Below are 10,075 nucleotides of genomic sequence, written 5' to 3'. Positions count from 1 at the left end.
ATATTTGATGTTGTAGGCCTAATTGTATTTACTTTTACATGTATACTGTTGCATCTGGTACAAATTACTGTCCATGGTGTTTTGTTATTTCTGGATTAAAAATTTTTGTTTACAATTTCTTCTCTTACCTGATTCATTCCACAATGTCCAAAGAGGATAATGGCACTTGAATGCTTTTTGAGCAAAAAAGTACTTTCTATTTTCAGAGCTCAAATTTGCAGCAGAATATAGGTAGTCTGTACTGGAAAAAACGGTTTACTTTGGCTAATTGGACACTGCTCCAATGTGGTCTTCAGATAACTCACCCAGACCCTGACTTTTAACCTTTGTGGGGGATAAGACCTGTTCATCATTCCAGATGTGTTCTGAGTTACATCTTTTCCTGAGCCCAGCTGCCATCCCAGGTCTTTTGGCTGAGAAAGATGTTGCTGACACTTCAGCTCTGAGGTCTTTGATTTCCCTGGCCCTAAACCAAATCCTAACTCTAGCTTTATGCAAAATAAAACTTCTCCAGTTCAAAATATACTCTGTCCTTCTACTCTGTCCTGTGACCATCTGGATTTTCCTGGAATTTTGTCTTCATGGGAAAACGTTGGAATTTACAAGCTAGAGTTACACTGGTACATCTTGTTTCAGAGTACTGTGAATCCCTTTTAAAATGAAAAATACACTTGTGTTGGAATTAATATTTAGGCTATATTTTTGCAAGTAGTCCTTATTCTCTATTTCACAGAATGACAGAATATGGTGAGTTGGAAGTGACCCACCCACAAGGATCATGGAGTCCAGTTTCTGACCCTGCACAGGACACCCCAAGGGTCACACCAGGTGTCTGTACTTATTGAAATTCATCTTTTCATGTTGACCAGCAAAGGTTGTTTTTTCATCTAGATATAACTAACCCTCAGTAACAGCACACTCACAGGATGGCTTTAATTGAAGCGTTTCTTTTTGTTCTCACCTGAGTAGCTGAAATATTCACTAAAATGCCTGAATCTTTAGAAGTTCTGTGTGTTTGTCCAGGAACCAAAATCTCATTGAATATTAGTCCCCAAAACCCAAAATATGGTAATATTTCTTCCTTCTTCTTCCTGAGTTCATTTCCTAACTGCTCATCCCCAGCAGAGTATCTGGGGTATTCTAGCGCTCAGCCTTGCCTTGAGAGGTCCTCACTTGTGGTGGTTCCTGTCTCTTGTTAGTGAGGCAATGTGCTGTAGCTTGGACTTATTACAAGAAACTCCCCTACATGGCTGCGTGTGGAAAGGCTACTTTTTACTACTACTTTTTTCATCTGTAGTTCTCATGGCTGTGAGATTGCTCATCTCCCTTTGGCTCTCCTGCTTTGCCAAGGATGGTGCTACTCCAGCTCCTACCTATGGCTTCCTTTCCTCCACAAGGCTGACCAGCCTGAAGTGTGAAGCTGTAGAAGGGACTCTTGTAGAGCTGCATTCACAAGGATGGATCAAGCTTGGGTATTCTTGTGACATTCCTGATCACTTATACCGACTGCAAAATCAGTGACTTGAGCATCCTCCGTTGACAGAAAAGGACAGAATTTGTAGCTAAAAGCAATATCCGGAGGCCTTCAGGAGCCATTATCTGGCCAGCAGGCCCACTCTCAGCCTTGTAGTCAATGTTTAGATACTGCTCAATTCAGTCACAGAATCACAGAATAATCGAATGGTTGGGGTTGGAAAACACCTTTAAGATCATCCAACCACTAACCTAACACTGCCAGGTCCTTGACTAAACCATGTCCCTAAGTGCTATATCTACATGTCTTTTAAATTTCTCCAGGGATGATGAATAAAGTATTTCCAATAATCTGCTAGCTGTCTGGTTAAAAAAAAAAAAAAAAAAAATTTGAACTCAGATGTGAGAAGAATTGTAAAACGTTAATTAGCTATTAGACTGAGCATTTTGTGGCAAGCTATTTCTCTGGCACCTGAATGGTGTCTCCTTTTTTCATTTGGCTTTTGAAAGAGGAAGTTGCTGTTTGCTGGTGCCAGCAGAGATTTAACAAAATGACAGATCACTGGAACTTAACTCATTTAGTAATTTCATATGCAGGTGTCATTCTTGACTGTTCCTTTTACTCTTCTTCATGAAACCACAATGTGGTAAAGCAAGAGCCCACATTGTTCCAGCAGCTGGCTTTCCTTTACAGGGAATTAAACAAGGTTTGTAAAGGTAAAGTAAGGTCCTAGTAAAATAATATAGAAATTTTAAAAAGTAGCCTGATTATTTTAATATAAGAGAGTACTTAAGATGTAAGAGAGCGTTCCTGAGGTCTCTTTGTTGCCCCTCACAAAGAGTCAGCTTAACTGAGCAGTGTCTTCATGCCTAGGTTTAACTTTCCTGAGATTGGCCTCCTGGTCTTTTCCCTGCTATGAGAACCCTACATATTATAGAATAATTGAATATTTTTTAAGGAGTTCTCAGCTCAGTCACTAACTAAACTCTTTTCTGTAAGCACTACCTATAGATATACATGTATCTCATATATATATACTTATATACAGCAAATGACTTGGCATCTAAAGCAGATCAAGCCCTCCTGTCTGTTGTTGTGGCTCTGTGTCACAGCCCTCAGCAGCAGCCAATCCTGCCAAGCTCAGTTGCTGCAGAATTCCCTTCACTGAGCCTCAGCAGGTGACACAGCACTGCCCTGATTGCAATTTCCATTCACAAAGTCACATGCTCCTTAAGATCAGTCACCCACCCTCAGCAAGCAGCAGAGAGCTCCATGGGTCTCCATGTGTAGTTTTCAGAACATCAATTGGAAGATGCACCTTCAGTGCTCAGAAGAGTAAATACACAGAATTGAGACACAAAAAGTTGAAACAACATGACGAACACGTGCATTTGTTAGGAGTAAACCATGTTGGGCTGCGCAGAGCAGGGCATTCCAAAGTGTTATACAGAATCAGTTCAACAGAATGTAAATTAATTTCCTCTCTGAGCCATCCCCAAAAGCACATAGGTGTCCCTGCTTTGCTGGTGAACATGTGGCTCATGCCAGAGACAGCAGTAGAAGAGCTTTCCCCAGTGCTCCAGCTGCAGCAGTTGCAGTTTGCTCCTAAGAGTACCACGCGATAGCAACCAGAAAAATGAAATAATACTGCCAGGAGTTTTTCCTGCTCATCCCATGGGTACATTTCTTCTCTTACCCCACCCTCAAATGGTAAACCATATGGGAGCAGAAATGTCCAGCACAGCCACTGGCTGCTAGTACCTTCTACCTTTCCAGTGGAAGTATTCCTACAGCACAAAATACTTACAGAGAATGGAGAAGACAGCAGCTGCAGAAACTGGCTCATAGGCAAGATCAGAATTGTCTGAAATTGTGTATCACAGGACACGATGGGCAAAGGACATAAGAAATATGGATATGTCAAAGCAAAGTTAGATTAGATGAACTCGGCTCAAATGACTTGTATTTTTCTTATTGAACATAAACATAAAAAGGAAAAGATGCCAGGACTTCTGCCTAAGTACACTTGCACAGTGTCATGCATGATTATATTTCAATTAAAGCATATAAAGCATAAAATAATAATATTAACACATGTATATTAGAAGACTGAAGCTTGAACACTGAAAGGTACTACAAGACCCCATTTCCTTTTTCAGTCCTGATATCCTTTTCCAACTGAGAACAGTACTGGTGTCCAATATCTGAGAACAAGTGGAAAGTTTGGATGTGCCTGGGCATGCAAAGAGGTTTTTTTTATTAAGTGTACTTTCCAGGATTTCAAAGCAAACACTGGTGAGAACAGTATCTGTAGAATTGAGGACAGAATCTGCAGAGAATTTGGAAAAGCTCAGACTTTAGTTGCTGCTCGTCTCCTTCTCTGGTGCTGCCATTAATCTGCAAAAATGGAGCCAAATTAATAAAAGTCAAATGGTAGCCTGTGGATTAACTTTATACTCAAAGCAAGCTCACTTAGAAATAGGAGTAGACAGGAGGTGTAACTGGCCTCCTGCCTTATGTTAGATCTCTGCATTCCCTGTCTCAAAAGGCAGTAAGGACAAACGTTTCTTACCCATTTCCTGCCTGGTCAGGAACAAACCGGGTAAGTGCTTATGGAGCTAAACTCAGCCATCTGCAGAAGCCTTTTGTACCTCTCAAATACTCCTATATAACAATTAATGGTGCTTCTGACATTTGTTTTCCCTTGCGAGGTTGCCTGGTTAGCATGGCCTTGATTATGTTACTCCCTGATGTGAAGAGGACAACTTAATTAAACCAGCAGCAGGAAAGGATGGGGTGAGATTTCAGGAAACATGAGTCAATAAGGGGCAAAATGCTTTTACAAATTCATTATTAAGGAGAATGTCTTCTATACAGTTCTTGGAAAAGAATTTAGTGGGCCACTGAGGTTTTACACCAGTTTCAGCAATTTTAATGCCATCTCATTCACACACACCTGCTACTTCCTTGGCTGCAGGTGCCAGTTTTAATAACCAGTTTACACATGGTGCTGTAAACTTTGGTGGCTGACATGTGAAGCTAAGCCACCTCTGCTAAGAGGTGGAACACCTTGGAAACCAGCAAGGAAAAGACTGAGGGCATGAGCCACTTCACCTGTTCTTAGTGAGTGCTCATATTGGTGAATCATCAGCATCCAATGGCTATTTGTGCCATCAGCTTTCCAGAAGTGGTGTATTCTAGATAATGCACTAAACTCAATTCTGTGTAAAAACAGGCATGTGTCAAAGCTGCTGGAGAAATTTAGCTAATTAGGTAATGGAGATCCTGAAACTGGCCAGAATAAACTTTCTAACTCAATTTGAAGGATTAGAAAGCAAGCATTCTTTATCTGCACAGGACACACAGAGGATCAAACTCTTCTCATTCTGTGTGTGAGGTGAGATTGTACAACAGGGGGTTTATCAATCATAATCATACATATTCATTAAAAGGTGTTTCTTATCTAACACATAGATATCACTTCCCTAAAAATAATTTACACACATCCACCTCCTGCTGGAAGTCCTTTTATGGTGCTGGAGAGTAACAAAAGGGGTCTCTGGTGGTCCTATTCACTGAATGCTTTGATATTAAAGCATGGTAATAAAATGGAAGTCTGTATTTTAAATACTACTGTGTGCCACCAGTCAAATCTGAAAAGTATGCTATGTCTGCAGCTCTGATTAGACATATAATTCAGAATTTCTGTATTTGCAATGCAACAAATTAAGTGATCTTAATCTCTTTTAGATGTGAGGTGAGAGAAGGCCACTGAGGCAGTTGGCCTGGACACCCTGTCCTGTGAGGAGAGGGTTCAGCTGCGAAGAGAGGCAACTTTGGCAATATCCAACAGCAGTCCTGGACAGGAGAGGAACAGAGGAAATGGAGCGTCAGGACTCATCAGGGTGGTGCATGGTTGGAGAATGAGAGGGAGTAGCACAGCAGTGGAAATTCAGAGCATTCTCAAGGAAGAAACACTTTTCCCACAAAAACAGCCCAGGATTGGAGCCAGGCCCAGCTAGGCCAACCAGCCTTGGAGGTTATCTAACCCCAACTGAGCAACCTCCAAGCTCAAAGCTGGCTCTGCTTTGAGCAGAGTTTGGACTGGATGTCTCTTGTGGTCCAGTCCTGAGCTGCTCTGTAAACTGATGAACTACAGCACTTGGAGCATCTCAGCAGCTGCTGGACCATTCTTAGCTAAAAGTGCCAGGGTACCCTGCCATGGTCCTCTGAAGGTCCGGTTTAGTGGAAGGGAAGGACAGACAGGCAAGCTGTGCTAACACGGGAGCTCTGGTGCAGTGGGAGCCTCCTCATCCTCTGCAGATGTGTTTGAGTGGTGATCTTCCTGTTGTGCACAAACATCTGACAGGGACTGCGTCATCCAGAGCCAAGCTCTTCGAGTGGTACCCAGCGATGGTAGAAAAAGGACGGGAGCGGTGCGCCGCATACAAGCTGAAACGCGGGAAAACAACACTTAAACGTACGAAAGCACATTTTCCCCGCGCGGGGGGAGGGATACTCTTCCGCAGGCTCCCCGGAGAGGCGGCGGCAGCCCCCGCTCTGGAGGGCACTGCAGCCTCAGCCGCTCCGGCCCCGGGCCACCGTCGGGGCCGGCCCCGCTCGGCGACAGGAGCGGCACGGGCCGCCCCCCGCGCTGTCCGCGGTCCCTCCCCGTGCCTGCCCCGCCTGCCTGGCCGCTGCCCTGCCCTGCCCGCGCCCCGCCGGCCGGGGTGCCCAGGCCGCGCTCCCGCCGCTCTCCGCGCCCCGGGGAAGATGCCGCGCCTCTGCCTGCTCGCCGCGCTCGGTAAGCGGCGCCTCCCGCCCGCCCGGGCTCCGGGGCGGCGGCGGCCCCCGGGCCGGGCGCGCCGTGACCGCGGCTCGTTTTGTCCTTGCAGCTCTGCGGCTCGCCGGGGCGGCCTTGCTCTCGCCCGGGTCGTGCACCTTCGAGGACAGCGCCTGCGGCTACCAGTGGGACTACGCGCATCTGCCCTGGACGCTGCACGGCGAAGGTGAGAGCGCCGCCGCTCCGGGCGCAGCTCCCCGCTCACCTTCCCCCGGCGCTGCCCCGGCCCCATCCCGGGTGCCGGCGGGGCCGCCCGGTGCTCGCGGGGAACGGCCACCGTCGGGATCCTCCCTGTGCTCCCCCTGACAACGGGCTGGCCCTGCGGGGAGGCGTCTGCGCTCCCCCGGCACCGGTGTCTCCGCAGGTTTCTGCAGGATGCCTCAGAAGTCTCCTCGCTTTCTCTGTCTTTCACGTTTTGTTGGGAAAAGGTGTCTTTTATAAGACCTCTTTCTTAAAAGACCAGTCACATCGGTCCCATTCCTTACGCATTATTTTCCTTGTGCATTCCTTATGCATTATTTTCTTTCTAAATGTATTTTGGGTTCTACTCCAAAAGTGGATGCATTTCGAGGGCAAGAGACAGTCTTTGCCAAGAGTATCTTTGCAACATGTTCAATTAATACTTTTCTCCGATTTATAGTATGTCCAGTTCAACAGAAAAGTGAAGTCTTTCAGTAAGTTGTACTAGGCTTTACAAGACTAAATGTTGTTGAAAAGAATAATCAGTCACTGCACAGTGTCCATGCAGCTCTGACTGCTTGGTAAATTTTCAGTGTGGGCTCCAATATTTGACAGAATCTACATGAACAAAAGACTAAACAAAAATATACACAGCATAGTTATAACTGGGTAATAAAATAATTTAGTTTTGATTATGTGTTCACCAAATTGTCATTCATGAAGTCAAAGCTGTGCTCACACAGAAAGAGAGACTATGTGTTTTTAAAGTTTTTAAGTCAAAAAACACGTGCCAAGAATAATGAAGAGGTGGGTACAGATACAAAGAGATAGACAGCTTCTCAGAAACCATTAATCAGTGCTCCATTCAAAACTGGCTGGTCCAGTTTTATATTCCACTTGTCTCTCATTTGAGAAAAACTGTTTTTTCCCTCTGATTCATACCCGGTTCTCACCTATGCAAAATAAGTCACCTTCATTGTTACTTTTTAGTTTACTCAGTAGGCTTTGAGAATGTACAAAAAACCCTAACTCAGAAAAGCTTGCAAGGACGTAATAATTGAATATGTGCTTTTTCTCTTATTTGATGTATATTTCTTAGTGTATTTATTTATTTAAATATACATCGATTTTCCTGTATTTTTGAAATTTCCTGTATTAGTATAAATTTAGTTACCATCTTTGCTGTCCCAGCTATGCCTCCCAACACCATGCCCTCCTAGTCTGTCTGTCTGCAAAGCAGCACTTACTTCCTCCTTGTGATTTACAGGCAGCCACATGGTAGTGGTATTGATTCAGCTCCAAGGGACTGGGAGCTGCTGGGAGCAAAACCTGCACGAGTGGGTGTGTATCATGTTGTGCACATCCACGCTGCAGTGTTCCAGGATATAGGGACCTTTGATCAGGGCTTTGGGTCAGCAGCAGCCTGCTTTTTTTGGTGCACAGAACACAATTTTTGTTACCGTAGTTTGATCTTTCTTTACAAACAAACAGACCAGCAGCTGCATGGCTTCTGTTATTGCACATCTCATTTTCAGAGATACATAACTGAACTGCTGTACTCTGGGAGGATGTGTGGTATACCAGATCTCGTAATAGGCATAGTTCTGTCAGGATTTCCATTATAAACAGTTTTTGTGCAGTCTGTAATTTGATCATAGCAAGACATTCTGTGCAAACATTTGGCACACAAGGTATTCTATTAGTCTCCTCAGAAATACATTCATAGAATCACAGCTAAACCTAGCTGAAAAGAATCCATTCTAATCTACACAGCAGGTGTGCAAAACTAACCTTCCTTAGACGCTCTTTCATTCTTTTGTCTTATAAAACCATGCCCCTTTTGGCAGCACTGTGTCCTGGTATTTGCTGGTCAGTGTATGTGCCTGTGGTGATTTACTGGGACAACAGAGGAGGTTGAGAACAGGAGACACAGCTTAGCTTTGAATTGTCCAGTTTCTCCTTGCTTTGCTTCAAAGTTGCTTTATTATTTTAAAATGTTGTTTGTGCTATAGAAATTGCACAAATAACATTTTAAAATAACAAAGCAACTTTGCATTCAGTGGGTCTTTAACAGGGATTATGTGACTTGCAGTGCAAGTTCTTGCATCTTATAAATGTCTCAATAGTGTAGTCTTGTGCCAAACTGTCAAGGTGATGTAAATATAACTAAAACCATGCCCAGAAAATTCCACTCCATACTTGAAAGTATTTTGCCCAGTTGCCAGGGAAGCCAGCATCTTCTGATGAGCCAGGCACACAGAAAGGAAGTATAAGTTTTGCTTTTGTTTGCAGCTACACAGTCCCACTTAAATAAATGTATTTCTAAGGTTCAGCTGCTGTTTTAAATCTTTCTGGTTTCTCTTTAGTGTTCCGGTAGTTCCAGCATACAATAATTTTTTTTGTTTAATTTTAGAATTTTCATAATTGAAAAAAATTTAATTTTTAAAGTTTTGATACCTGTAACTGGCATTTTAGGGCCTATTTTAATCAAGTGCAAATCAAAAGAAAATACTCAGTGCCACAAAGGATAGCTGTTTCACTGCTAAGTGCTTTACTCAAGACTGGCCAAGCTGGCCCTAGTGAAGTGGCTGTTTGTGGGAACAGCTATAAAGGAAACAATTCAGGCATCTGTCCAGTCAACCTGTGCTCCCATAAAACCTCTGCTTCAGTGAACCCCTCTATAAGCCTCAAGCTCTCTCACATGACTCTGAATTCAGGAATAGCATATCAAGGTGCTTTTTTTAAATGTCAGCTTTTTCAGTAACTGGCTAGCTCAGTGTTTGCCTTTTAGAACTATGATGATTTTAGCAGACAAACACCATGCAAGGGAAAGCATAACATACAGAAAAAGCTGGATATAAAGTGGATATAAATTCCTGGTGAGCCTGGGGGTGGTTTGGGAAGCACACCCAGCTGAGGTCATGGCCCAGGCTGGTTAAGCACAGCATCAGGCTTGAGGCAGCGTGATCCCTAAGGAGCCAGTTCTGTTTTCAGTGTAGCATGGGAAATTCCATGCAACACGTTCTGCTGTTCTCTTTCAGGTGTTTGTAGGATACCAACTACACAAGAAACATTGTAATGTTGTTGCTTAGGAAGAGATCATTATGTAATCCTGCTTCTGAAATGAGTGATAGATCAATTTGTATGTTACTAGTGATAAGATCTGAAAGCTTTGCAAGTTTGTGCTATGCATAAACAGAGGGGACAATGGTCCATTTTCATTTCAGTGGTGTAGGCATTCCCACAGAAATGTTACTGCATTCACGATGCCTCTGAACAGATAATTTTACTTTAAGTTCAGAATACAAGACAATGAATGTACTCTTGGACTCAACCAATGGATAGGAAATTTAGGAATCACATCTATATTCATCACTACTATAATAATTAGAGATAGTTGAGAAGCTTGAACACCATGCTGGTTCTACTAACACCTGCAGGTGTATGGACCATGAGTTCATGTCCATTTATTTTGGGGCATAGAGCTTTGCAGATGCAAAGTGGCTGATTTTCACAAGAATTCACTTTTTTGTCAGGAGCATATGTGTTTGCAAGAGAAATACCAGTTAATTCTAATA

At 43.5% G+C, this 10,075-nt stretch overlaps 1 protein-coding gene across 2 annotated transcripts in view; it reads left to right on the top strand.

Annotated features, from left to right (window-relative positions):
* Positions 1–6,096: 6,096 nt before the first annotated feature.
* Positions 6,097–10,075, top strand: part of MAMDC2 (MAM domain containing 2) — a 55,275-nt gene continuing 51,296 nt past the window's right edge. The window contains exons 1-2 of one of the 2 annotated variants that reach the window (XM_064735553.1): positions 6,097–6,278; positions 6,370–6,483. In XM_064735553.1, coding sequence (XP_064591623.1) covers positions 6,248–6,278; positions 6,370–6,483 — 145 coding nt within the window. In that variant the 5' untranslated portion in view covers positions 6,097–6,247. The remainder of the gene's footprint in view (positions 6,279–6,369; positions 6,484–10,075) is intronic. The other variant, XM_064735552.1, reaches the window with a different exon arrangement.

This window comes from Zonotrichia leucophrys, chromosome Z (assembly GCF_028769735.1).
Source record: "Zonotrichia leucophrys gambelii isolate GWCS_2022_RI chromosome Z, RI_Zleu_2.0, whole genome shotgun sequence".
Taxonomy (NCBI): Eukaryota; Metazoa; Chordata; class Aves; order Passeriformes; family Passerellidae; genus Zonotrichia; species Zonotrichia leucophrys.
The sequence above is the reverse complement of the archived record's forward strand: the minus strand, read 5'-3'. Positions and strand labels throughout refer to the sequence as shown.